Raw genomic sequence first — 27,934 nt, 5'->3', positions numbered from 1 at the left:
TCACAGCAGCCGTGGCCGTGCTGCGGAGGATAATAAGGGACTGGGACTAAACGCAGCGCTTTCCGGCTGACTTCAGAAAAGAAAAGGAAAAAGAAAGCATCGATTTTGGAGCCTTAAATTTTTTTGGTGAACTTAACAAAGGATGTATTTCTACTAAAAGCCCTGTTTGAAACGCTGGAAATTTTTTCCACAGAAATGGAAGGGAATATTCCATGGATTATTTTGTCATTTTTATTGTTTATACATACTGGCGAAGGTGAGTAAAAATCCATAATTGAAGATTTTTTTTTAGCATGCGAAATGGGTTTTAAATCCACAGGTTGACTGGACATGTCCGGACAGCAGACCCCATCGCCCCTCTCCCCATTGTAGTCTAATCAAAGCTTGGATTGCATATGTGTTAGTAAGATGTTCTGAATGTACCTATAGCTATTTCTTCTTTTAATTTCTTTTGTCTAGTAACCCTTTATTAGTAATTTGAGGAATAGAGAAGAAAGCTCAAGTTTCCCCGAAACCCTTTGCAGTTTCTGATTGGACCTCCTGAGATAAAAGCAAGCCAGCTAACGGAACCCATTTCGCGCATCTCTTGCTAAAATCTTTCATTCACATTAAATTTTTCAGCAAAAGGGGGGGAATCAAGTGAACTTTGACCTTCTGTTCTGTGGAAAATAAAGGTATTATTATCTCTGCTCAGCTATCTATATAACAAAGCCACAAGTGCAGAGGTGAGGAAGTTTAAAATGTATTTTTAAATATCTTTAAATGGCTGAGGAATGTTTGTTAGATATTACGAATGCTTGTTTCTCGGACAAACTCTTGTGTAAGCAAAAGCAATTGTTTAATGCCAGTTTGCCTCCCCATCGAAAAGACACAAAAGTTTATCTGCCTTCTACAAAGTAAACAGTAAACATGCGGGAATGTCTGCAAAATGCCGCAAGTAAACGCCTGCAATCAGAGTTACACGCAGTTTGCAGAGATTATGAAGATCTAAGCTTCACTGTTTGCTTTATTCTGCTCATTACAGTTTGGATTTATGATCTTTTATTTTTTTTAATGAACTTAATCAATTGTGTGGTTCTTTAACATATGTCTTCAACATTCACAGGGTTCCGTTGTATGGATAAAAACAGACCCTGTGAAAATGGAGGAACATGCATAGATTCACCGTCTCGATGCATGTAAGTGTAACACAGCTTTTGTGTGTGTCTGTGTGTGTTTTGCTTGTATATTTGGCTTCAGAATAAGGTTTGAAGCAGGTGTGTAGACGCTATGTCTGAATTAATGTACACAAACTGACTTATTTGTCAGTTAGTTATAAAATGTTCAATGGTTGCGAAAGTAGTCATAAAAATGTATTGAATGGTTATAAACATGTATTGAACGGTCTTGTCATCGTTATATCTGTTTGCTTGTTCATTTCAAGCACCGACATGTGGGCTGAATGTTGACAGATATGACTAATTGATTAGGCCTACATTAAGGAGCATCATCAAGCCTCAACATGTTTGGCTGTCATCTCTTGCACCTGTTAAAGTTTTTTGTTTTTTTTCAAACATAAATTACAAGTTTTAGTTGATGTATTTCTTTTTTTTCCATTGCTGTTTTTTTGTGTGTGGATGTGCTTTCTATTGTGTCATTTTTGGTGCTACTGTGATCTTATTTCTCTTTATTTTTTCCTACTTTTTGATGAATTGTCTTTGTTTCCTGCTTGTGCCTGCACCGTTGAGCTCCTGGATCTTCTGACAATGATAAGGCTTTTGTTTTTCAAGGTATAGAGGGGGGCACCGTGGGAGCCTGTTACAATAGTGAAGTTAAATAGCCTACAGTGTCTTGCCTGGGGGGGGTCATTTGCCCTTCTTAAAAAGCCTTTAGTTTAGGAAACACGCTTGAGTGTTTCAGATGAAGGAGTTGCAATAATAAAACAGAAGACCGTGGTTTCCAGCTGCCACCTTCCAAGACAGTAAATTTATTATTTTATTGGTGAGGGCTTTCAGTTTACCATACTGGGGGGTCAAAGTTGAGCCAACTCTGTGAATGCACTCGTCACAGGCAAGTATCTGCGTGTTGATGTGGATTTGCCAAGAGTTCTATGAAGCCCTTATACTGCCAAGTGTAGTCATTACACACTAGCCAATGAGTAACTTGGCTGCATGTGAAGAGAGTAACCACTACCCACATTTTTTCAATCATTAGCTGTAGCCAAGACGATTGTGGGTCATTTAGTAAATGTATAATTTTATTCGCACAGATCTTTCTGCACCATATCTAACATCAGCTTCAGAAGCATGTCGTTTCTTTTCATCATTGTAGCGATAAGCACTCCCCTACAAGTCCAAATGAACACAACACAGTGTTCAGCCATGAGTTTACAATAATCACCAGACTTAGTGGAGTTTTTTTTCCCCCCTTTGTTTATTTTTGTTCTTGTTACCCTTTGTGGTGAGGACATATTTATGTCCAAATGTTAAAGGAGGGGGCAAGGGGGTCTGTAATCACAACATGTTCTTTTTGAAAAAAAAAAAAAAAAAGAGAGAGAGAGTGATAAAGCTAGAGGAAAAATAGTTAGAATGCAAAAGCACAACATTTCTCATGGAAAGGGACATTAAATGTCACTGTAGAAAGAGTCCCATAGCAGCACAGAGCAGTGGAGCGGAGCTTGGACACATGAGAGTGATCAGACCAGTCCTATGAGTAGTGGAGCCACCCCACCCCTTCCCATGGGAGCCCACAGAAATGGGAGATCCAAAACAGCAGAAAAGATCCTTTCTTCCCCCAGATACCTGGCTGTAATCTGGCACCACAGAACAGTGCAGGGAGGAAGAGAAGAAAGGCCACAGCAAAGAGAGGGTAATACGGAGGGGAGAGAAACACATACTTTGTTTCATATAGAAGGAATGTGGAAAAAAACTGACAGAAAACAAGCTAGAAAGTACAGCTCTCCCAAATAATAGCCCACCTTGCTTTATGAGGAGAAGGCTGAACTGTGTCTGAGTGTCATCAACCTACTGCGTTGTTAAATGTCTGTTAAAGAAAACAGCTTCTCTAATGACAGAAATACTGTTTTTGTGCCAGGTGGTATTGTTACTGCCCCAAATACCAATGTCTCCTACCTTGTTGGCAAGAAAGCTACACTACAGCTTGAAGGGGCAATAAATCTTGTCAGTTTCTTTATGTGTGTCTTTGATATGGCTTCCTCCTCAGGTAACCTCTTGTTCCGTTTGGTTTTAAAGAGGATTTAACATAATGTTAATGTTGAGGGGTTGCATTTCCCTTGTCTGAACAGATTAGAAAAATAAAGAAACTTCATGTACAAGCTTGAAACCAGTGTGCAAACACTTCAGTAACCTCTTAGCAAAAAGTGCTCATTTATCACTAGCAAGTCACTTTAAGTGGTGACATAAATGTAGTTGGAATTGTAAACCATTGTAAAAGCATTTGTTTCTAGTTACAAAGTTCTGACTATGCATTTGATTATCATGCTGGGTGTTGGTGAAGTTTTACAACTGATACATGTTAAACTAAGAAATGTTCTACTTTTCTGAATCAAAGCTCATTTTGCATGGAAACACCAGCTTTGCAAACCTAGTTTGCTGGCATTTCTGTGATCATTAGCATTCAACAAGTTGTAATATGCACCGACGTAACATGATGTAGATTCCAAATGCTTATTACATTGTAATACGAGGTTTTATTTGCATTGTATTATACTTTTCTCCTTATCCACAGTGGCTATCTTTTAGGTATTCCACTTTGATCTAGGAGTTTTGAACTTGACAGTGAATAGATGTTAAAGCCACAGACAGAGCGGCTTCTAGGTGAGCAGTCAGGAAGTCCAGTTGAAGAGCCATGGCCCTCAGCTCCACCCTGGGAGCAAAATGTGCTTCATGGAGTGGGGCTGCAGCGCATAGCTGGAGGAGAGATAATTAGGCAGATTGAGAGGGTGTCATTCAGAGAAGATCCAGCTGGAGGGATTGAACTGGGGGTAGGGAATGGGTAAAGAGAGGCTGGGTAAGGGAGGGGGTAAAGGAGAGTGGGAGGGTGGGGTGTGTGTGTGTGTGTGTGTGTGTGTGTGGGGGGGGGGGGGGGGGGGGGGGATGCATATAGGACAGCTGGTGGATGTTGTGATGGTAATCCAGTGAAGTCAGATCTTGACAAAGAGAAAGCATAGGGCCAGGTGCTGCCATTGAGCAGTCAGTCGCCCCCATGCTGTGAGAGACAAGCTTGTGGAGGAATGATGCTGCTAGCCCCTCTAGCACATGTTGCATCTCTCACAGTGCAGCAGCCACCGAGTCGCTTATTCTCTCGCTGCATGCTGTCCTACATCTTCCGACTCATCCTCTGCCGTTCAGCGCAGCAGCACATCACAGATTACAAGCACCTCTTTCCTGCCAGATCCTCTTAGCTGAGTGGAAATGTACGTGGACCCTGTGTGTATACCATGGATGGGATACAGTGGCTCAATTTATGTTATAAATGCTTTTCCCTTGGCCTTAGTAGCCGTGTCAGCATATAAATTGTGGATGTTTTGTCATGACCCTGAAGCAACTCCCAGCCTCTTAAACCGTGATAAATCGGACATTTTTGACTTTGATAAGAAGCAGGCTGTCCAGACAGCATGGAGTTTTGTTTCTTTAGCTAAAAATGTCTGCAACAAGCAATATACAAATGCATGTACATTTGCAGAAATCACAGCATCTTTTTTTTTTTTTTTTTTTTTTTTACTTTTTATTACAGGATATTTTAATTTCTCAGAATAGGACAAAATTATTTAAATGTGAACTTAGACCTATTTACAGATTTGCTCTTCTGTTACATATAAGTTAGAAATTTATATTTCCCTGTCAGGTAATAATATGCATCCATGCCAAGGCACATATTCACTGACGGGCCAATGCAAAGGGACAGATTATATTGTTAGTTTAGTTCACTGCACCTCAGGCTTGGTGTTTTCTTTGGCATCTTTATGGTGTAGAAAGGAATGCTTAGTGAGGAAGATTCCTCCTCTCCCTCTGGTGCTTTCAGGTTATTGTCTCTACCTCGCATCCATTCACCCTGTTTGCCCCTTTAGGAATGCCTTGAACAATACCGTTAGCCTAGTCTTATTGAATATTTGACTTTTTGGAAAGACTTGTTTGATTTGCAATTAGTTACTCTGCAGTTTTGGGAGTTAACATCTAGCCCCCATCACTCATGCTGCCCTGTCAGACAGATGGAGCCATTGTCATGTCATTACCCAAAAAGTGTGATACACTGCAGACCGTTTCAAATGGCAGCGTTCATATCCGTTAAGAGATGAGTAATATCTGACAAAGTGGATGAAGATTTGGGTTTGCTATCCCTGCTCGTCTCTGGGTCATGTTTGGAGACTGGGAGCTGTGGTTCCCAGGCCCTGTCAAAGGAAGCGGTGCCTTCTGACCTCCATGCTACACACATCCTGTCTTATCTTAGAAGCCTAAGTAACTTATTGAGTGTATTCAGGCCTCAGTCCGCCGATGTTTTCTAATCTTTTGTTTCATTTTGCTTCATCCTTTAATTTCATCGCATGGTCAGACTGTGCAAAAAAAAAAATCCCCCTTCATGAGTTTTAGTGCACATCTGAAAATGTAGTGGTTCAGTGTCTTTTTTCCTTCACATATGACATGTTTAGAAAAAATAATGTCTGTTTTTTTTTCCAGTTTGTGATCTGGCAGTAAAACATCCTGTTCGAATTTGGGTATTACTCTTTTTGGAGTCTATGTGTGTCTGAACCACATGCTTATGTCAGGATAAGCCTGCCTTTGAAGTCTCATCCCCTGGCTGTTTGCTCTTATCCGAGAGACAATGACTTCTGAAGACATTCAGGCAGGAATAACTGAGGTCCACCAACAAAATTTTCCCCGTTCTCTCCCTCTCTTTAGGGATGGGCTCATCATTAAAAGATTCAGGAAAAGGCATTTACTTTTCCAGTGAGGAGACATTCCACAAACAAGTCCAATCTCAACTAGGCGGCATTTTCCTAATGTTTACCTTTAGCTAATTTTAGAGTTTTCTGGGTTTTTTTAAGAGGTTTTGGAGGCTAAATTTTTTAACTAGTAAAGCTTTGGAACATTATTGTAACTTGCTTTAGTTTTGAATACCGTTTCATTTGTGTGACTGTCGCACACGCCTCATGTCTCTAGTACTTCTTTGGGTGACAGCTCTTGAGATAATAAACATTCTCTGGCTGTTTTCCTTAGCTTATCACAAAGAACCTCTGCCAGTGCCCCATAAACAAATCTCATTCTTCATGACCATAAGCATGTGCAGTCAGTGCTGGTCTCAGTCAATCTGTGTGACAGTTTCTGTCAACAGTTTTAAGTGTGAAGCATCGTTTATCAGATGTTCTATTTTTTCTTCTCCCCTTTTCTCTTCTTGTCTTCTGGATGGGGGAAGGGTAATCAAAATTATTTTAAAAATTTGTTCATGTTAGTTTGGGGATGAGGCCCTTTCAGCTTCTAAGTTCAAAGTTTTACAAAAATCTGGTTCAGTTTAGGTGGTTGGGTGGGGTTTTGTGGTAGAGTTCAGTTGAAAATGCCTTTAAAGACCTCAACTCTTGGATTCATGCTATGTGGTTATGGGCAAATGTACCGCTATTTGAAAAATGCAGGGGGTGTATTCTTCCAGATTGACATTGGATTAGAATTTGTCGAAGATCGTGTGTGAAATACAAGGAAAGTAATAAAATTGTGAGCATGTGTTTCGTCCTTTTCACAGTAGTATCATTAAATATGTTTTTGTTCTCATGGTGCAATAGATCTGTGTAGTCCAAGAAAATGTCTGGCATTTCCTTACACTTCTGATTTATAACATTACACATTTAGGTCTCAATTTTGTGATCATTATTGCTGAGAGATTCTCATTGGTCCTCACTTTTTTGTTAGGTTCATTAAAGAAAAAAAAAGAGAAACTTAAACGTTTTCATAGCAAGATACTTAATAACTGTTTTTCTGGAGGCCACAAGAGATTCTTCTTGTGTTTACCTAAAACAACTGTTGAAACAACCCTTGTCCTTTTTCATTGTGAAACTCACAAATTCGAATAACTTTTGAACAAAATTGTAGTTTCTGATCAGACTGAAGTGCTTCAACAGTAGTGCTCAGAACTACCTGCATAAAGTGGGGACCAGTCCTCAAAATGCACCGACTGTCCTTATGAAACCCTGCCTCTCATCACCCCCTTTTTCTCACTCTAGCTCTGTCTCACCATGGGTTACTGTTGCCAGGCTACGGCCCAGGCCTTGAAAGACTAGCTGTTTGGGTCACTGCTCCCCCTCCCAACCACCGCCCCCCAACACTTTTATACAAAAGAGTTCTGACTACTTTAGCTCTTTTATTTGGGCCACAAAACATTCCCCAACCCCCAATCTGCCTCTTTGCTGGAGAAGGGAGAGCCAAGCTGAGAAGACCTGAGCAGAAGAGACTGCTGGAGGGTGAGGAGGGGGGATTGTGAGGGATGGGCTCCTGTTTGCAGTGTGGTGTCAGTATGGACTCTCATAAAGGAGAGGAGCTGGTTTCTGCTTGCTTGGGGAAATTTTACATTTTACAATAGACACCCTTGTCTGGAAATTATAAAAGTCTTATACTGGAAAGTGAAAGACAAATTTTACTAAACGTTCATAATATGCACGGATGCGATAAAAACCTTGAAAAGTTGTCTCAAGTCAAAAGTTTTGCTAGTGCCCTTCCTCCTCGTTTAATTTTGGGAATACCTCTAATTTAGGAAAGCGCCTTTATACTTGCGCTTTGTGGGGCATGACTGTGTGTACGAACCGTGTCAGAGATTACAGCCTCTTTGTTCACAGGTGAACCACCTTCTGACCTCTGGCAGAGTAGCTACTATTGTGTAGAAGAGGATGAGCTCAGGTTTCTCTGCTGAAGTGAACCAAAAAGCAGGAAAATTAGGATTATATTACACAAGTATAGGTGACAGAACTCTCTCATATAAATCAAAGGGTTTCAGTCAAAGTATACTTCATACGGAACAACTGAGACGTCACTAAACACAGATTAAATGTCATATTTCAAATAACAAAAATGTGATTTAATCATTGCTATTTCTTCACCTCCTTCTTTTCTTCCCCTTCCTTTGCTCCTGTAACTTCATCAGTGGATCTTTTATGCATTCATGGATTTGCTATTCCTCAGAAGCTGAGTCTGGTTGTAAGTTTCTCTTCTTTGTGTTTGGGTGTGTAGTGATTGTTGCATGTGTTTGCTTTCTTGCAGTGGTGCTTTTGTGTAACTGTTTTGAAAATGTTTGTCCAGACTGAGGACTTGCTAGTGCATGTGCTTGTGAAGGATGACCACATCTCCTGAGTGATGTGAAATAGCTCATGTGTGAGTATGTGTGTTGGTTAATGGGCTAGTCCCATGAGCAAAACAGCACAGTTGTTTTGGCTTAAAGTCTGGCAGAAGAGGTAAATGCCAGACACCCAGAGGTGCTTTGACAGATGTGGACAGATGGCAGGATTGCAGCTGGCAAAACCTCTCATATGTGTTGACACAGGGAGATTACTCACTCTGGCCATCTATGGGCTGCACTCAGAAACCTCCTCATCATCTGCTGTACTCTCTTCCTCAAAGGTCATATGTCGGCAGTTACAATGTATGACTCAGGGGCCCATTGCACAATAGAAGCTTGCACCTGCCGTTCACATCCGGCACAAACATAGTAGGACCTCGGCAAAACCCTAGCTCCTGCCCTGGCCTGCTGTTCCCATAGGCAGTGGAATCCACAAGGTTATAGAGAGCCTGATAAGCAGACTTTTCATGGCAGTATGAAAGGTAAACTTGGACAAAGTTGTACATCTCACACACTGTGCACTGATAGCCCTCTGATTTGTGTGTTATGGGAGTAGCATGTTGGCAGCTACTCAGGTCTAGACAAAAGAATGTGTGTTTTGGCTGTTTTGTAAGGGAGGACAAATAATTTATCAGGCATTACTACAATCTTCATTTTTACAGACCCACCCACACACACTTGTGAAAACTAATGGAGACACAAATAAACACCCATGCACTTAATTTTCTTGTCAGAATGCACCTTTATTTCAAACACCTGACAATTTAGAATCTTTATTAATGTGCAATCTTTAGTCAGATCACTCACTAGTGTGAGTTACGTTCTGTCCGCAGAGAGTCCTGATCGACTTTGGAGAACAACAACTTGCTGAAATTTTACCGTTTGATAGTCAACGGTATTCATGTGCTGACAGTACTAACAACTACTCTGGGGAATCTCAGTTTGTGTTTTTCTTTTTTGTTGTTGCTTTGTTTTGTTTTGTTTTGTTTTTATCTCTTTAAGCAACCATATTCATCTGTGTTTTCAAAGACGTCTTTGTGCCACATTCGTGTTTCATTTTTGGTGACACCCAAGATTCCAGACATAGTTAATTTGCCTCTAAATAAACCCAGCCAAGCCATGACAAATAGCCATGGGGACCATGGCGGTGGGGGTGGGGGGTGATTGGTTGGGTGTCAGGCTTGCTTGTTCGTCTGTGAGGTTGCTAAGGCAACAGGAATTGTGCACCAGGAGTGAGCGCTATGTTTTCAGAGCAAAGGACCAGGGATTACAGGAAATATGACATGACATTCCTGCTGAACTAGACCACTCTCTTCTCCTTTTAGTCTTCCTCACCACCAGTTGCACCTTCCAAAAGACATTTTCCCCTGCAGAGCAGCACCCCCTCACACTCTGCAGCCTGAGTGACATTATCATCACAATCAGACAGGGGACCTCTGACATTTGACCTTTCAGCGCGTGAGAGGAGGGAGTTGTTCAGAGGAAGGCCAAGCTGGCCTTCAGGGGGGATTTTGGAGATGGAAGAGAGGTTGTAGTAGATGTGCAGACTCTCTCACAGCATGGGTACTTGAGTGCAGCTTCACTTTAACTTCCTCACAAAGTTCAAAAGCCTTGCAGCTGATCATGTGCTGCTTGCCCTGGAAAAAAAAAAACTTCATTCCCTGACATTCACAGTTCTTGCAAAATCGATTTTCAATATACCTTCAAACATTTTCTGTGGAAACATTGTGCATTTTTTTTCTGTGCTGTTTCTATGTAAATCCACATTCTAATGGATCCTCTCGCAAGCATTCATGCTTATCTAGTCATTTTCATTGAAAATATGGTTTTGGATCATCTAAGAAATGCATGTCTCGTAGCGAGAGGCAATACCATTTGAGTACTGTTTTATTTTATATTCTTTATAAGGGAAGTGCACTTTAAAAAGTAAATGATTAACGAACACTAGTGTTGTGACAATGCTTATGTAAGTGAGAACAGACGAAAACCCATTGTTGATCCTGCCGAAGGGCTCCTCTGCAAAGAAAGAAAAGAAAGAGCCCAAGGAGGGGCCAGAGTCCAGCTGTCACTGCCCTGCCACCAGCATCAAACAGTCTGTTTGAAGAGAGAGTTTTTCCCCAGTCAAAGGCTCCACTGTGGGTGTAGAGTTACCAGCTCCACAAACTTTCTCTGAACTCTACTAGGAGCTCTGTAGAGACCAACGGGAAACTACTTTGAATGTTTATCTCGATTTCCTAATGCAGCGTGTTTTATATCAGACTTGCATACAGTTACTATGCCAAAAGTAGTATATCAGCTGAACAGGAGCAGTTTCAGCCCTTTGCCTGTATATCCACACAATGTCTTTAGGAGCTAACCAGTCAGGGCTTTCTGTAATTGCTTGTGTAAAGTAGAGCAAACAGTGTATTCCAAAAGCATATAAATGTACTTTTGGAATAATTAAATGCATAAAAATGCTGCTAGACATCCTGATCACACAACATTGTTGAAAAAAATGTATTTGATCAGTTAGACTTAAACATGACATATAATTGAAAACAAGCCTGACACACCTTGTGTATAGGCAAGTAATACACAGTTAAATCAACCTACACTCTGAGAGGAGACAATGTTTTACTCAAATATCAGCAGCTTTTCCCATTCCATTAGTAGATGCTGTGTAGGCTTTGTCTTTCTTAATGTCAAGATGTGTTGGCGATTGTTAAGTTTCCAGAATGCTGGGTTTGGGTGGATTCTTTTTCAAATATGGCAACAGAAAGAAGGATTGAAAATCGTAACGGTGGAAAAATGTTAGCTTACATGGGAAAAAAGTGAGGTTTTCCATCTGGAAGTAACAGCATGGGGTTGTTGGAGCCAATAACGCACAACTCCCTCCATCTTTATATGTTTGATGTCTTTTTGTGGGTGTATGCAGTCATTCCCTGTCATAATATCCAGCGAAAAATGTATGAGGTAAACTATCTTAATACAACGTCATTACAGGGCCCAGGGGCATTGCTGAGAGTGTGAGCCAGGTCTAAGTTTCACAGGGACCTGATTGCCAGACCCACAGAGTGATGGAAACTGGGCTACAATTTCCAATCATCTAGCAAACCTGTTTTAAATGCCTTAGCTTGTCATTTGTTGACTTGTTTCTGATCTGCGGACCACATCCTAACATGTGCAAGGGAATTTGCTTGTACAGATGTCGTCCCGGATTCATTGGTCCTGTCTGTAAGCACCTGGATCCTTGTCATCGGTCGCCATGTCTGAACGGGGCAGCTTGCAAGAGCCAGGTGGTCAATGGTATTCCACAGTACACATGTGTGTGTCAGAGAGGGTTCACAGGTAAGTGTTTTCATTATAGAGGTCAGGTCTGAGAACTTAAAATGGATGTTTGTTTCTAAACTGAATGCATTTCACAAAACTCCAGGCCAAGACTGCTCCCTCATAGATGCCTGTGCCACAAGTCCCTGTGCCAACGGGGCCCGCTGTGTCAATTGGAATAACCATTACAACTGCTCCTGCCCACCGGGCTTCCAGGGAAAGAACTGTCGGAATGACATTGATGAGTGCCGCAAGCTGGGTGTGTGTCTTAACGGTGGCTTCTGCGTAAACACCCATGGGTCATTCCGCTGCCAGTGCCAACCAGGATACAGTGGTCGTACATGTGAAAAATCCACCCTACCATGTGCCCCATCTCAGTGCCTTAATGGAGGCACCTGTCGACAAACCAGTGACCATTCCTACGAGTGTGCTTGCCTACCAGGTAGAAACAAACATCAACACATTGACACATTCAGATTCAGCATGTATGTCTCCCTGTTTTCCCAGGCCCTCAGCAGGGTGCTGCAGCCAAACAGACTTTCCCAGTGTGATGACATAGCTGGTAGTGTAGTTGTTGGGATTTTTGTCCGGTGTCTCAGGTCAGCTTCCTGTCTGCTATTAATAGCTTCTTATGGGAGAAGAGATGGTGGGAGAGTTGAAGGGGGAGCCTGCCTGCACTCTTCTCCACTCAGCTTTCTTCTCAACAGAAGGAATTTACTTTATGAGCCTTCTGGTTTCCCACTGGGGAGCTGACAGGAAATGTCTCCTGCCAGAGAGGAAGTCATTGAAACTGGGAGAGATTATAAAACAAGCAAACAGTGAGAGGAGTGCAGACCTCTGAAACAGGCAGGAATCACAACTGTTGCTGGCATCATGTGGGAAAAGCCAAATGAAGATGTAAACAGTCAGACACCCTCTGAACTTTTTCACTGCCCACATTGCCCCGCACTTTCTCCAGTGTGGGAAGAATAAGTTGATGTTATGAGTAGCAGTGTTTAGTGTCAGGAGCAAGGGTCGCAGATTGTTTAATGAACTCCCAGTTGATGTTTGCTGTTTTGTCTTAGTATCCTTAATTTTTCCCCTCTGAATTTGTCCCAGGATTTGAGGGACACAACTGTGAGAATAATGTGGATGACTGCCCAGGCCACAAGTGCATGAATGGAGGCATTTGTGTAGACGGAGTTAACACCTACAACTGCCAGTGTCCACCAGAGTGGACAGGTACAGCTCTGTTTTTTTTTTTTTAATTTATTTTATGTAACTTAGTGTAAGTTTTAACCAATTTGTCACTTAACTTCTCTAGGACAATACTGTGCAGAGGATGTCAATGAGTGTCTCATGCAACCTAACGCTTGCCATAATGGGGGTACATGCTTCAACACTATTGGTGGCCATACCTGCGTCTGTGTTAATGGCTGGACTGGGGATGACTGCAGTGAAAACATTGACGACTGTGCAATAGCAGTTTGCTTCAATGGCGCCACCTGCCATGACCGTGTAGCATCCTTCTTCTGCGAGTGCCCAGTTGGAAAGACAGGTGTGCTGGTTTGTCAGATTCAGATGTCTTCTGTAGCCCGTTCTATAATGGCATCTAAGTCAGTGTATATATGCTTGTGTGATTTTTGAACAGGCTTGCTGTGCCATCTTGATGATGCATGTGTGAGCAACCCCTGCAACGAGGGTGCTGTGTGTGACACCAATCCCCTCAATGGCCGTGCCATTTGTACCTGCCCTGCTGGTTTCGTGGGAGGTGCCTGCAACCAGGACATGGATGAATGCTCAATTGGTAGGCTCTAATGTTTTCAAACATCTATGATGGTATATCTTAATAGTATACTTTTTTAGTGATCTTTATTTTGAGTTTGTCCTCTGTCTTCTACCATCAGGTGCAAACCCATGTGAGCATTTTGGAAAATGTGTGAATACAGTGGGTTCCTTCCAGTGTCAGTGTGGTCGGGGATACGCTGGACCACGTTGTGAAATTGATATCAATGAATGCCTGTCCATGCCCTGCCAGAATGATGCCACCTGCTTGGACCGCATTGGAGAGTTCACGTGCATCTGCATGCCAGGTATTCCCACTTGTCACAGAGTTCTTCATTAAGAAATTCTGGAGAAAACATGTCTAATGCTCTTAGTTTAGCATTGCCTGTAAATTGATACTCAAGGGTTCGGGTCAGCCTGGTGTCATTCAGATGGGTCAGCCTAAAGTCAATAAAGTGGAACAGATGATTATTTAAACTTGGCCTCCTAAAAAAACATAATTTACATTCTCCCACAATGACTCCAAGTGTGGACTGTTATGCAACACATTCCCATTGACATCAGGGGTACAGAGGCACATCTCTGCACTTTGCGCTGCACTGTACAGCTGATGGGGTATTAGTTTGGACTGAGCACCCAGTGACAAAAACAGTGAAACTCTCACGCACAGTCCTACATGCAACCTGGGGTTTTGGGAGCTATACAAATTAGAGCTGGGAGTTGGGTCTATAGGACTGGATCTGAGAGAGGGCGAGCAGTTAGGGGGAGGAGTGTGCTGTGAATACTAATGAGGGATAGAGTGGTGGGAATGGAACAGAACAATAGGGCCCCTCTGTGCTCCACTTCGCACCCCTCATAGACACAGAGAGGGAAAGAGGCTTTTTCCCAGAGCCCCCCTTCTTCATTTTCAGAGACAGGACCTTCCTCATCTCCCTCCTCATCCTCAGTCAGCCTGGCAAAGCTCATGTGGAGCTGCTGATTATTTTTGATTCCACGCTAGTCTCTCCCCAGGGGAAACACTCTCATTCACATTCTGTTTCACCTCAATGCAGGAACCCTCCATAGTGTGCTAACACAGAATGTATAACATGAATCTGGTGAATGGGACACTGACCCAGGGAGGGGCAATGCTCCACGGACAGTAGGGTGTGGTGATTCCAGGTCAGTGGAGTGGGAACAAGGATGCTCGAGGGATCTTTTATTCCCTCTTATGGCTCAGCAGAGACCTGCGTCAAAATTGAGTGAAAGGTTTCTCACAGATTCCCTTCCCAGCATGGCCTGTCTGCTAGCTTGGGCTGACATACCAGTCCATAATGTGACCATAGTGAATCAGCAACAAATGCATAAATGTGTGTGATTCCAATTTGAACTTCTGTGTTCCAGGCTACATGGGGACTTACTGTGAGATTGACGTAGATGACTGTGAGAGCAACCCCTGCGTGAATGATGGCATCTGCCGGGACATGGTGAATGGCTTCTCGTGTACCTGCCAGCCAGGTAGGCATAATGGAATTAGCCTCACTTCAGTTCTCTTAAAACTGCCTGTTTAGAGCTCCAGTCCAACAAAGGCTGCAACAAAACAGAAAGCCAAAGTTTAAATAGCCCCAGAACCAGAGAAGGGAGGGTCAGCCTCCCTTCTTCTGTCTGCTGGTGGTTGGAGCTATCACTTGAAAAAAAAAAGGAGGCAGGCCCAGAAGGCTGCCTATCCTCCTGCCTGAACAAAGGCACTATTGTGACCCCCGCTTCCCTCCTCTGTGGAATGTGGATGGGACAGCAGTCTCCCTCATCCTGCCATGGCTGTGCTGGTGGTGGTGGTGGTGGTGTGTGTGTGTGTGTGTGTGTGTGTGTGGGGGGGGGGGGGGGGGGGGGGGGGACGACAACAGTCCTAATGAGATTCTTTTCCAGGTCTGCAATTTACATCTGGGGCAGACATCCCCCCCACACACCCCTATCTGGCTATTGAGCCTGTGGAGCTGATGCAGGCAGTAGAGGAGGAGGAATGGGGTCCTCAAAAGAAAAGCAGCTTTAGCAGCCCAAGTCCCAACACACACAGACCATCCTGACACTGTTAATCAACTGAGCAGTGTGCTACAGATGCACCAATTCACCCCTTTCTGGGCACTCTGCCAGCTCCTCCAAGCCACTTCACCTTGGTGGTTTATTATTATTATTATTATTATTATTATTATTATTATTATTATTATTATTATTATTATTATTATTATTATTATTATTATTACATCCGAAAGCATTATTCATGCAAGTTCATTTCAAGTATGCATCCTTTTCTCAAATTTTTTCACTGCTTTGTGATGGTCAGCACAGCACTGCCCTTAATGCACACATGACATGTCCTTAACCAGTCGAAACATTTCCAAACCATACCTTAGCCAGACATCACTAACTTAAGCAAAGGCCTCTGCCCCTCTAAGTAGAGCAGAACTGCCCTCTGACCTTGGTGTGGACCCTTTCACTGGACCGTCTGTCTGACCCTTGACCTCTATGTTTGTATGTCCCAGGGTTTACTGGCACCATGTGTCAAATCGACATAGATGAGTGCGCAAGCACACCCTGCCAGAATGGAGCAAAATGCTATGACCGACCAAATGGATTTGAGTGCCGCTGTGCTGAAGGTAAGGGCTTTTGTACTAAACAATAAGTTGTCAGTGGATAGTTGTTAGACATTACACAACTTGAGATGTCTCCCCAAGCAGAGCAGCAGATGATACTTAAACACTCGATGGTCTTTGCTAAGCATTCAGTGTTTCTGGGGGTGATCTATTTCTTTGGATGTAGGCTGGCCGAGCAGACAGGCCCCTAATCCCTTCTTTCCCTCATTGGGTCTCAGGATCATGGGGTCACTGAAGAACAGCAGTTGCTAAGAAAGGAGACTTGGTCATCACCCCAACATCTGTTCATCTGTTGAACCCCTATACAACACCTTATGCTGCATCTTAACTTTCATTCCTTCACATCCAGTCAGGTCCATGTTGGAAAACGCAGCCAGATACATTGACATGGACAGTTTATCACAAAGGCAGTGTGTACATACGCTGCATACGCTGATATTTAACATATGTGTTTGCATCTACGCCTACGGAGGAGCAAGCTGCATTGTTTCAGTGGCCAGCTGCTTGGTTTTCGCCGTGTTTGTGGGCCCCTTCTGTTGAGTGAAGTGGGCCTGTTTGACGTGGTGCTGCCTTTTGTTTCCTCCACCACTGAGAACAAAAGCAAGACTGGGAGGCCTGTGGAGAGTCCTTTTTTACTGCTATGCCCAACTCTGCATTGCACTACATGCATACTTCACAAACCAACAGTTACTAGTCTTATACAATGACATGGAAACCAAGTGGTCAGAGCCCTAAATGAGGAAGCATACAAAGAGAAAATGGAATATATGGAGAAATTTATGTTCAGTATAATAACAGATAAATGGGTGTAAAGATGTCAATGAAATATTCATGGCAGTGTTAACAACTGGGTTTTAAAAGTGAAAATCGTTTCATAACGATAGGGTGAAAAACAGAATCTGGCTGGTCAACTCTGAAGGTACCTTTTGCTTATTTCTGCATGCTTGCATTTGTCCTTCCTTAGGTTATGAAGGGACACTCTGTGAGAGCAACATCAACAACTGTCACCCAGACCCATGCCATCATGGGACTTGCATAGATGGCATCGCCAGCTACGCATGTAATTGTGATCCTGGATACACAGGCTATCGCTGTGAGAATCAGCTCAATGAGTGCCACAGCAACCCTTGTCAGAATGGGGGCAAGTGTGTGGACCTGGTCAATAAATATATCTGCCAGTGTCAGCATGGAACCTCAGGTAGGAGGAAAATGTCCACACACAACACACCTTAAAAATGAGAGATTTGATACTAGAAAAATATTGTTGCTCTTTATGATGTCTTGTAATCTACTAAAACACATGTCTAGTATCTAAGCGTTAAATAGTTACGTAAAATGATCTTCTATGTCTTTGTCATCTTAGGTACAAACTGTGAGATCAACTTTGACGACTGTGCCAGTAATCCATGTGATTATGGCATCTGCAAAGATGGCATCAACCGCTATGACTGTGTTTGTAAACCTGGCTTCACTGGTAAGGCCTGCTGATATGAAAATAACAGATTTTAGGTGGAAAAATCCAAAACTCTGGAAATGCTGAAAAAGACATGATGTCTTACATCTCTCCTGGCAGGTCCCAAATGCAATGTGGAAATAGATGAATGTGCATCCAGCCCTTGTAGAAATGGAGGAACATGTGTCGATGAAGAGAATGGCTTTCACTGTCAGTGTCCTGAGGGCTTTAAGCCTCCTTACTGTTACTCCCAAGTGGATGAGTGTGGAAGCAGCCCATGTGTCCATGGCTCATGCAGGGATGACATCAACGGGTATGAACTTTAGTCACCCTTAAAAAAGAAATCTGGTGTGACGAGCATTATTTGGTGAATCTCACAGATTTCACTTTGTGAATTGGGTCAAAATTTGCTCACTTTTACATGCAAACATATATTTGTTTAATTGATCCAGTTACCGCTGTGACTGTGAGCCCGGATGGGTGGGGAAGAACTGCGACTTGGACAGAAATGACTGTTTGCCAAGCCCTTGCCAAAATGCTGGCACATGCATAGATCAGCTAAATGGTTTTTCTTGCAAGTGCCGTCAAGGCTTCAGAGGTGAGAGCCTGATAGGGCAGCAAAACACAAACATTGAACTTCAAGTAGCGGAAATTTAAACAAGTCTTCTGAGGTCTTCTATCAGTCTATCTATTGTTTTTCTTCTGAATGAAATAATTTGCTTCCTTCTTGTAGCCAAAATTAGATTGCGATGTTAAATTGCCCTCTAATTTTGACTGTTTAATTTTTCCTCTTTACAGGTAACCTCTGCCAGGTGAATATCAATGAATGTGCATCCAGCCCTTGTCTGAACAAGGGTACATGTGTAGATGGCGTAGCAAGTTTCACATGTCTATGTGAGCTTCCGTACAGTGGACCCACTTGTGCTGAGGTTCTCACCCCTTGCTCACCTAATCCCTGTGCCAATCATGCAGTTTGCACCCATACACCAGACTATTTGGGCTATCAGTGTAACTGCCAGCCAGGGTGGCAAGGTAAGGACAACGTGTGCTCATCTTATTGTTTTCTGCTTGGAACTGCACAAGTTGTATCTCACTGTACCCATCTTTTACTATGCTCAGGTCAGTTGTGTAACATAGATGTGAATGAATGCCACTCAAACCCCTGCAAAAACCGTGGGACCTGCACTAACACGCTGGGAGGCTTCGTGTGTTCTTGCAGAGCAGGATATACTGGGCTGACCTGTGAAACAGATATCAATGACTGTGTGCCAAGTGAGTTCCAATTTATTATACTCGTCTTTCACCGACAATCCTAATTCCATTACATTTACAGTATTTGACCCAAGTAATTTTTGCTATTTGTGCTATCAGATCCGTGCTTAGGTGGAGGTTCTTGCACAGATGGTGTGAACTCCTACCACTGTAGCTGCCTGCCAGGCTTCACAGGACCCCAGTGTGCTCTGGAGATCAATGAATGCCAGAGTTCTCCCTGCAAAAATGGAGGCACCTGCACAGACTATGTTAACTCTTACACCTGTACATGTCGGCCTGGTTTCACTGGGATCCACTGTGAAACCAACATTCCAGATTGCACTGAAAGGTGAGTGTCTGTGTCTGATTTTTGTTCTTTCAAAAAGCCTTCTGCAAATTACTGAATATGTCACTTAGACGTGAAAAGTTAACTTCTTATTTTTACTCACGTCCGCAGCTCTTGCTTCAATGGGGGGACGTGCACAGATAAAATCAATGGCTACTCCTGTACCTGCCGGTCAGGCTTCACTGGATCTCACTGCCAGTATGAGGTTAATGAGTGTGACTCCCAGCCCTGTCTCAATGGCGGAATCTGCCAAGATGCACTGGAGTCCTTCCGCTGCTCTTGCCCAAGAGGTTACACTGGTAACCGCTGTCAGGTACAAACAATCAAAGATGCTATTAAAATGTCGTACTTGAAGCTTAAGTTCTAAAACGTTCATGTTCATCGGCCTCTTGCTTTCGCAGACGCCAGTCGATTGGTGTAGACGCTTGTCACCATGTCAACACGGAGGTCGTTGTCGCCAAAAGGATGCGTCTTTCATCTGTGAATGCACTAATAGCTGGTCAGGACGCTACTGTGACATTCCCAGAGTCTCTTGTGAGACAGCTGCCCGTCAGCGAGGTATTATAAATAGCTGCACATCGCATGTCTGTTTTAGTTTGTGTTGTAAATCTGTGACTGAAGTCAAACTTTCTTCCAAACTTTTCTATTTAGGGATCCAAACAGATGAACTATGCCATCATGGTGGTCACTGTGTCAACACAGGGAGTACCCACTACTGCAAATGTCCTGCAGACTACACTGGGAGCTATTGTGAAAGCCAAGTGGATCACTGCGAAGACAACCCTTGTCGCAATGGCGCCACCTGCAGGGGATATGTGGGTGGATACCAGTGTGATGTGAGTCTAAATACTTGTGTTTCTGAGCTCTAGTAGGATTTAGTGGGATGGTTTTAATAAAGTCAAAGCTCACTTAGCATTTTTTTAGTATCTGGAAAATGATGCACATGTCGTGTTTATGTATTTTCAGTGTATGCCTGGCTATACCGGACAAAACTGTGAAATAGAAATCAACGAATGCCAGTCCCATCCATGCCAAAATGGAGGCACTTGCATTGATCTTGTGGGACATTATATCTGCTCCTGTCCCCCTGGCACACTGGGTATGCAAGCACACACCAAACAACAAAAACTGATGCTTTTTCCAATAAGATTATGCCAGGTTTTACTTGAAATACGATTCATATCAAGCAGTTTCTGATAATCATCTCCTTTAAAGGTGTTCTGTGCGAAATCAATGAGGATGATTGTGCTCCACCGCTGAGACTGCGCAGTGCTCCTCCAAAGTGCCTGAACAATGGCACCTGTGTGGATAGAGTGGGTGGTTATCGCTGCAACTGCCCCCCTGGTTTCACGGGAGAAAGATGCGAGGGAGACATAAACGAGTGTCTCTCGAACCCTTGCAGTCTCTCCAACAGCCTCGACTGCATCCAACTGCCTAATGATTACCTGTGTGTCTGCAAGCCCGGTTTCACAGGTTACACATTTTTCCTTCTCCTTTCATGCCTCTCATTTTGCATCCTGCTTTTGGTGAACGGGGAAAAGATTTATCCTCAGTGTGTTGATTTTAGGTCGGAGGTGTCAGACCAGGTTCAATGGGTGCGAGTCTCAGCCCTGTCAGAATGGAGGAGTCTGTTCTGTAACCAGCGACTCTTTATTGGGATACATCTGCACATGTCAATTTGTGAGTTTGCATTCATTTTAATATTGAATTTGAGTTTTTGATTAGTAAATTATAGCATTCACGTGTTTTTGTTCATTATCATATAGAGTAAAAACGTTGTTTATCTTTAGGGTTACACTGGCTCAAGCTGTGAGAGGAGTATGTCTTGTCGGGAGCTGTCCTGCTACAATGAAGGGACTTGTGCACTTACCAAACGAGGAGTGCGATGCACCTGCCTCCCGGGTTTTGGCGGACCACAGTGTCAGCATCACAGTAATGTAGGGTGTTCCGCCAAACCATGCAAAAATGGAGGCCTGTGCACTGAAGAGACCACCATGCCATTTTTCCACTGCCAGTGTCCGACTGGCTGGTCAGGGAAACGGTGCGAGCAGCGGAGCGGAGCTGAGCTCCCAGTGCCCCCATGTCCCCTGGCAGATTGTCACAGCAAAGCTAATGACAGTGTTTGTGATAAGAAATGTAACACACATCTTTGTCGCTGGGATGGTGGCGACTGCTCCTTAGCAATGAACCCCTGGGCTCGTTGCACAGACTCTTCCTGCTTGCGCGCTTTTAACAACAGCCTGTGTGACGAGTCCTGCAACAACGCTGAATGTCTGTATGACAACTTTGACTGCAGAAGCAAGGAGAAAATTTGCAAGTGAGTTTACTTTTACTGATAAAAGGATTCTTTTCGTTTACACTGACATGTGAATTAAGTGATTAATCCTGTCTGTGTTGTGTCCAGTCCAATATATGAGGCCTACTGCATCGATCACTATGCTGACGGACAGTGTGACCAGGGCTGCAACTCAGAAGAGTGTGGATGGGATGGCTTGGACTGTGCTCCGAAGGTCCCAGAAGTCCTTGCTGATGGTGTCTTAGTACTGGTAGTTCTTATGCCTCCAGAGGAGCTTGTCCGTACAGGCACAGCGTTTTTGCTGAAACTGAGTGCCATCCTGCACACTTCAGTGCGCTTCAGGCTGGACACTAATGGAGAAGCAATGATCCATCCCTACACCGGCAGAGAGGCACGCCTCAAGCGGGAATTAGAACCTCAACAGGAGGTCATCGGGTTAGTGAGCAAAACAGTAGACGCAAAAGCTGCCAACTTTTTGTCAGAGCGCACATTTCACTAAACATGTCTTTTGTTTTCTTGTAGGTCCATAGTCTATGTTGAGATAGACAATCGTCTGTGCTCTCAGGATAACTGCTTCAAGACAGCCGATGATGCTGCAGAGTATCTTGGAGCTCTGTCTGCAGTAGAAATGCTCCACTTTCCTTATCCCCTCAAGCAAGTTCGTGGTAAGTGGGGCTACATACTAAAAACATGAGTACTGATCACTCATCTGTGATCAGTGTGTAATTATTGTTCTTCTTCTCACCACAGGTGAAAAATTCCCAAATCCAGATGACTTGATACCACTGTGGGGCAAGCTGATGCTGGCAGGGATCATTTTTCTTTTCATCATGATCATCTTTGTGATCGGCATGTTGATATCTCGTAGAAAGCGAGAACACAGCACCCTCTGGTTCCCTGAGGGTTTCTTCCTCAAGAAGGAACCAAGCAGCAACAAGAACCGCAGAGAACCTGTGGGACAGGATGCTCTAGGAATGAAGTACGTTGCTGAACATTGTCGGGATGCCATTGTTAACTTGGGTTTCAGATTTACCATTTTAACTTATTTCAATTTTAAACAGACACATGCCAAAAACTGTGGAGGAGTCTCTCCTTGGAGATCATAGTGACCAGTGGATGGACTCTGACTGCCCAGAACCAAAAAGACTAAAGGTTAATTAGACCTTGTCTTTAGCAGAATTTTTTTTTTTCCAATATTGAGAATAAACTTGACATTTACAGAGTTACTAAGAGCGTCCCTTTCTGTGAATTCAGGTTGAAGAGCCGAGTATGCTGTCAGACAGCGAAGACCCAGTGGACTGCAGACAGTGGACACAGCATCACCTTGCAGCAGCCGACATCCGCGTACCACCCACCATGGCCCTCACACCACCTCAAGGAGAATTTGAAAGCGACTGCATGGACGTTAACGTCCGAGGCCCAGGTTGGTAGTGAAGCGTTGGATGTTTTGGGATCCGAGCTTTAATCAGTACATACATTTAGCATTTATTTAACCACAGTGTTCACAAATGATTCTTTTATTTTCCAGATGGTTTTACACCTCTGATGCTGGCATCATTTTGTGGAGGCGGGTTAGAGCCTGAAGTTGCAGAGGAAGAAGAGAATGAGGAGTGTTCCGCCAACATCATCTCTGACTTAATATATCAAGGTGCATCCCTCGCTGCCCAAACAGACCGCACCGGTGAGACAGCGCTCCATCTGGCCGCCCGTTACGCCCGCGCTGACGCTGCTAAGAGGCTGCTGGATGCTGGGGCAGATGCAAATGCTCAGGACAACACAGGACGCACCCCTCTTCATGCTGCAGTAGCTGCAGATGCACAAGGTGTCTTCCAGGTAAGCAGAAATTAATATATATTCTGTTTTTCTGCAACATCGGTTGTAGAAATAAATGATTGCTATCATGCATAAATCACGATGCTTAATTACTTCTTTTTTCTGCTCATCTAGATTCTCATCCGAAACCGTGCCACAGATCTTGACTCACGTATGTATGACGGCTCCACCGCGCTGATCCTGGCTGCACGGCTGGCAGTCGAGGGCATGGTGGAGGAACTTATTACATGTCATGCTGATGTCAACGCCGTTGATGAACTAGGTAAATCTAACTTTTTTTTTTTATCTGAGACGCAGATGTCTTGATTTTCTGGCATATATTAATGCAAATCTGTGCGTACCGACACTATTGTTGTCTCTTTCAGGTAAATCTGCCTTGCACTGGGCTGCCGCAGTCAACAATGTAGATGCAACTGTTGCCCTGCTGAAGAACGGCGCAAACAAAGATATGCAAGATCTCAAGGTGTTTATTCATATCGCTTCAGCATGGCTTTAAACGATATGCATGTTTGTATGTAACACAGCTTATTCATTTTCTAATATCTTTGTATTTTTTACTTCAGGAGGAGACCCCTCTCTTCCTTGCAGCTCGTGAGGGCAGCTGTGAGGCTGTGAAGGTCCTACTTGCTCACTTTGCAAACAGGGAAATCACAGACCACATGGACAGGTTGCCAAGAGACATTGCTCAGGAGCGTATGCATCATGACATCGTGCAACTTCTTGATGAATACAACACAGTAAGGAGTCCCCAGGGCCATGGTGGGGCTGGACACCACCTCACCGGGGGACACACGCTGTCCCCGCTCATGTGCCCACCCAGTGCCTTCCTTCCTAGTCTGAAGAACACCCCACAGGGGAAGAAGAACCGTCGGCCCGGGGCCAAGGGTTCTAGCCTGGGAGCCCAGCATGCTGCCAGCCTGAAGGAGTCGGTAAAGGCACGCAACAAAAAGCTGACTCTGGACATGCAGAGTGCCTTACTGGACAGCTCAGTGACTCTGTCCCCAGTTGACTCACTGGACTCCCCCCACGGGGGAGCTAGCAATGCTGGTTATATCACTAACCCCACTTCCCCTGTGGCCATGCAGTCACCGGGGCTTTTCCATTCATCTTTATCGGTGCCTAACACCCCAATGGTACATAGTAGCATGTTGGAAGGAGGGGGTCCATTTGCTGTGTCTCTTGCCCAAATCAATGACCTTGGAGCTGGAGGGATGCCCTTGCAGGGTCGTGTCTCTATGGCCTCAGATGTCAACCATGGCTACGTGCTGAGTTCAGGCCAGATGGGGATCAACATGGGTATGGTCAGTCCTGTCAGTGTGCCCTTTGACTGGCACAACCGCATGCCCCCCTCCTCCCAGTGTGGTCAGCAGGTTGTTAATATTGTGCAGAATAGTCAAGCAGGCATGCATCCCCAGAGCCCAGCCATGCAGCAGCAGAGCATGCTGATGCACCAACAGCAGCTCTTCCGCAGCCCAATGCTGCAGCCCACACCTGTTACCTCCACACCCACCATCAGCCCAGTCAAGCTGCCTTCCATTGCTGAGCAGCAGCAGCAGCTCATCAATCACAGCATCACCAATCAGCAAAGCATCGCCCGCATGGGCACCTCCACTCCACCAACACCCCAGACCTCACAGCCAGCACCATCCTTCTTCCAGCAGCAGCAGCTGTCTCAGCAACCCTCCCAGCAGCAGCCTCCTGCTCAGTCCACCCAAGGCGCCGCAGCAACAGCCCAGCCCACTCAAGCTCTTCCCTCCCAGCCAAGTGGGAGCACTGCGGGAAAGGAGGATTATCCAACCCCTCCCTCCCAGCACAGCTACTCATCCGCATTAGATGTCACACCCAAGCATTACCACAATTTGCCCAGTGAGCACCCCTACCTGACCCCATCTCCAGAATCTCCCGAGCACTGGTCCAGTCCTTCTCCTCACTGTGTCTCTGATTGGTCAGATTCAACGCCCAGCCCAGCGGTTGCTGTACCCAACCAGACCCAAATTACTCAAATTCCAGAGGCCAATGGCAAGATGCAGGTGTTTGCATGAAGCTCCTATTGCCTCTGCCTGAAAAGGGACCTGGTGTAAAAGAATCTGCGGACTGGCTCTTGGGCCTGTCTGTGCGTTTATGTGTCAGCCCGTTTCCAAGATTTTCATTGGATTTGGATTGACAGTGTTTATCAAGAGGACCATCTGCTTGTGATTTTTTGCAGAGAAGAAAAAAAAAAGTAAAGGGAAATGTGTTGTCTGAAAAACAGCAGACAATTTATTGAAGTAATTCTGTCACAGATGGACTTGTTTTTTATTATTAAAAAAAAAAAGTATATGAAGAAAACCAAGTCTTTCATTTCAAAGACTTAGGGACACTCTCCTAAAAACTAACAAACGTTTAAAAGTAGATTAAAGAGAAAAAGAGAAATGTTGAAGGGAATTCATTTATTTTTATTTATTGTTTTTATCTATCTGAACCGCTTTTTAGTTTTCTGTCTTAGCAAATACATTTCAAGAGTTGCTTTGCAGTAGTGATGCTTAATTGAGCTGTGCTAAATAATTACTTCCTATATGAGTATTATGATCAAGAATGTAGATGAGTGTGTCTGAAGCACTTCAAGTGACCAGCCTCTTGGGGCAAGTCAAGGTCAAATTTAACATTTGACTACAATGGATATTTATAATATATGGGGGGCATTTAATCCATGTTCATTTTCTTTGTGACCTTAAAGAAAAAGCAAAAAGGGGTTCTAGGTGTGATGCTTTCATTTTATAGTTTCTCCTTGACATTAAGGGCCTTTACTGCCAGGATATACTGCCAATTCTGATAACTTTCCGTTTTCAAGAATTATCCACTCTATTTATGTTTCATCCATTATTCTTTTCTAAAAAAAAAAATTAAAAAAAAAGAAATCAGCCCTTCAATGCCTTCATTTTTTTTTGTCATTGTTTTTTTTTTATGTTGTGTAGTTTTTCAAAACCATTAATGTTTTCTTTTCTTTTTGTTTCAAACATCACTTCAGATGTATTAAGCTATGCTTATAACGGCTGCTGTTTTGTATCACTGTTCCCGGCAAACATTCCTTCAGTGTCTCCGTCATGTTGAGTTTGGACCCTGTGCTCCAGTGACATCCAACAGAGACTGGTGGAGTTTTTTAAACCCATGTTCTGTCTTTGAACAGACTCAGTGGACTGTCCGTCGCAGTTGGCGTCTTGTTTGTAATGTGTGGTGGAGTATTGGTCGATGTGAGGGTGTGGCTGCTGGGCTGTGACTGCTTATGCCCCGTCACTCCTCAGGGAGGTGTTTTACGGCATGCAGGGGGAGGACTCCCTGCATCTACAGTAGCTTCCAGTCCAGGAGCCATGGAGATGTATCTTAAGAAGATTGTTAAAAGAGACTGAGGAAGAAAACACTACTATGTAGTGCTGTATTTCTTTAACTTTTTGCAAAAATTCTGAGATGACGCTCACTGTCATAAAGCCAACGCCTTGCATAATGTCTGACCAACTCGTTTCCATGTGACTTAAGCATGTAGGAGAGGTCATCCTCTCTTTAACATTTTGTGCACATTTCAGCAAAGTTTTCTGATCATCGTAGAACTATGAGAGGGTAACTTCTCATTATGAGCAAGATGAGTAGGCCACCATCCCTAGCTACTTTGGTGGTGACTTAAACACTGCCCCTAGTTGTATCATAGACCATGTTTATCCTTAATTCAATGTTTTGTGTTCATTATAGTTACTGTTCTGTCAGATGTGACAAGCATGTTGTCCTTGGTCCAGTTCCTGTTGTACTTACAAGTAAAACGGTTATTTTCTTTGTTTGCTCATTTTAATTTTATATATAACTGGTCTTACTGTTTCCCTGCCAGGTCGCACTAAGTGTTTTGTACATTCAGCCTCAGTTTCTGTTTGTAAATATGTTTGTTTGGAGTAGATCCTTGCTTAAGAAGTCTTATGTTTCTAAAATAATTATGTACTAAAAAGGACAAAAATAAAGCGTTCTTCATTTAGCATTATTTGAAGCCAAGGCTGTGACTGATGTTTTTTTTTTTTTTCAAATGGTCCTGTTAAAACAGTCGTAGATTTTTATCAATATTAATTTTTATACTTGTTTAAAAGTAGTTCAAAACCACTGTGCATAAATACTCTCTACAGTTTGTCTTTCTACAGTAAAAGATTGTAAAATAAGTCACTTATAAATAATAAAAACTGTAGGGAACTACATTTTTGTGTCTTTGTGTTTAGTAAGTGTGTTAGGGTTTATTCTATACAACAAAGCCTTAAGAAACTAAGGTTAAAAAGTATTTTTGTCACTCTAATAGACCCTGCAACCATCTTTCTGGAAAAAAAAATGTTTTAAATCATTTTGGAAATTTCAGTTACCCATGAGAGTAATCTATGACTGCTACCAAACCCTAAAACAGAAACCTTACAAATAAATACTTGTTTTTGATTCAGTTTAAAGCTTTTTTTTGCACTTCATGTGTAACTTGTAGAAAACATCACCCATTTGAGACAACAAAAGGGCGGGACTGGGAGGAGATTTTGAAGAGTATTGGTTGGGTAAGCACCAATTTGGGTCTCTGTTGTTATCTAACCAGGAAAATGTACGATATGATAGTAGGATTAAGTGGATAAAGCTGAAGATAAATAATATTTGAAACTAAGTCACCTAAATGAAAATAACTCAGTAACAACAGTGATTTTATACTTTTATTACTATTTTTTTATTCATTCAGTCTAAAAGTGGAT

The 27,934-nt window shown here is 43.3% G+C and overlaps 1 protein-coding gene across 1 annotated transcript; it reads left to right on the top strand.

Annotated features, from left to right (window-relative positions):
• notch3 (notch receptor 3) lies at nt 1–27,263 on the top strand. The gene is made up of 33 exons (XM_079252928.1): nt 1–256; nt 1,106–1,178; nt 11,501–11,643; nt 11,729–12,064; nt 12,721–12,843; nt 12,926–13,159; nt 13,253–13,408; nt 13,509–13,694; nt 14,770–14,883; nt 15,906–16,019; nt 16,981–17,214; nt 17,380–17,490; nt 17,590–17,782; nt 17,922–18,067; nt 18,268–18,501; nt 18,589–18,741; nt 18,841–19,069; nt 19,178–19,379; nt 19,468–19,624; nt 19,718–19,902; nt 20,033–20,165; nt 20,282–20,539; nt 20,634–20,746; nt 20,857–21,383; nt 21,471–21,797; nt 21,885–22,027; nt 22,113–22,341; nt 22,424–22,514; nt 22,617–22,785; nt 22,891–23,195; nt 23,310–23,457; nt 23,561–23,658; nt 23,759–27,263. The coding sequence occupies exons 1-33, from the start codon at nt 196–198 to the stop codon at nt 25,235–25,237; spliced, it is 7,404 nt and encodes a 2,467-aa protein (XP_079109054.1). The 5' UTR covers nt 1–195; the 3' UTR covers nt 25,238–27,263.
• The last annotated feature ends 671 nt before the right edge of the window (nt 27,264–27,934 follow it).

The sequence above is a fragment of the Telmatherina bonti genome (genome assembly GCF_933228915.1).
Source record: "Telmatherina bonti genome assembly, chromosome: 14".
NCBI classification, from domain to species: Eukaryota; Metazoa; Chordata; class Actinopteri; order Atheriniformes; family Telmatherinidae; genus Telmatherina; species Telmatherina bonti.
The sequence above is the reverse complement of the archived record's forward strand: the minus strand, read 5'-3'. Positions and strand labels throughout refer to the sequence as shown.

What these genes read in the sequence shown, in the direction of transcription:
- notch3 (XM_079252928.1), top strand. Translation starts at nt 196, where the DNA reads ATGGAAGGGAATATTCCATGGATTATTTTGTCATTTTTATTGTTTATA. An exon ending in CGAGTGTGCTTGCCTACCAG is followed by an intron (nt 12,065 to 12,720) that starts GTAGAAACAAAC and finishes AATTTGTCCCAG; the next exon opens with GATTTGAGGGACACAACTGT. An exon ending in TGAGTGCCGCTGTGCTGAAG is followed by an intron (nt 16,020 to 16,980) that starts GTAAGGGCTTTT and finishes GTCCTTCCTTAG; the next exon opens with GTTATGAAGGGACACTCTGT.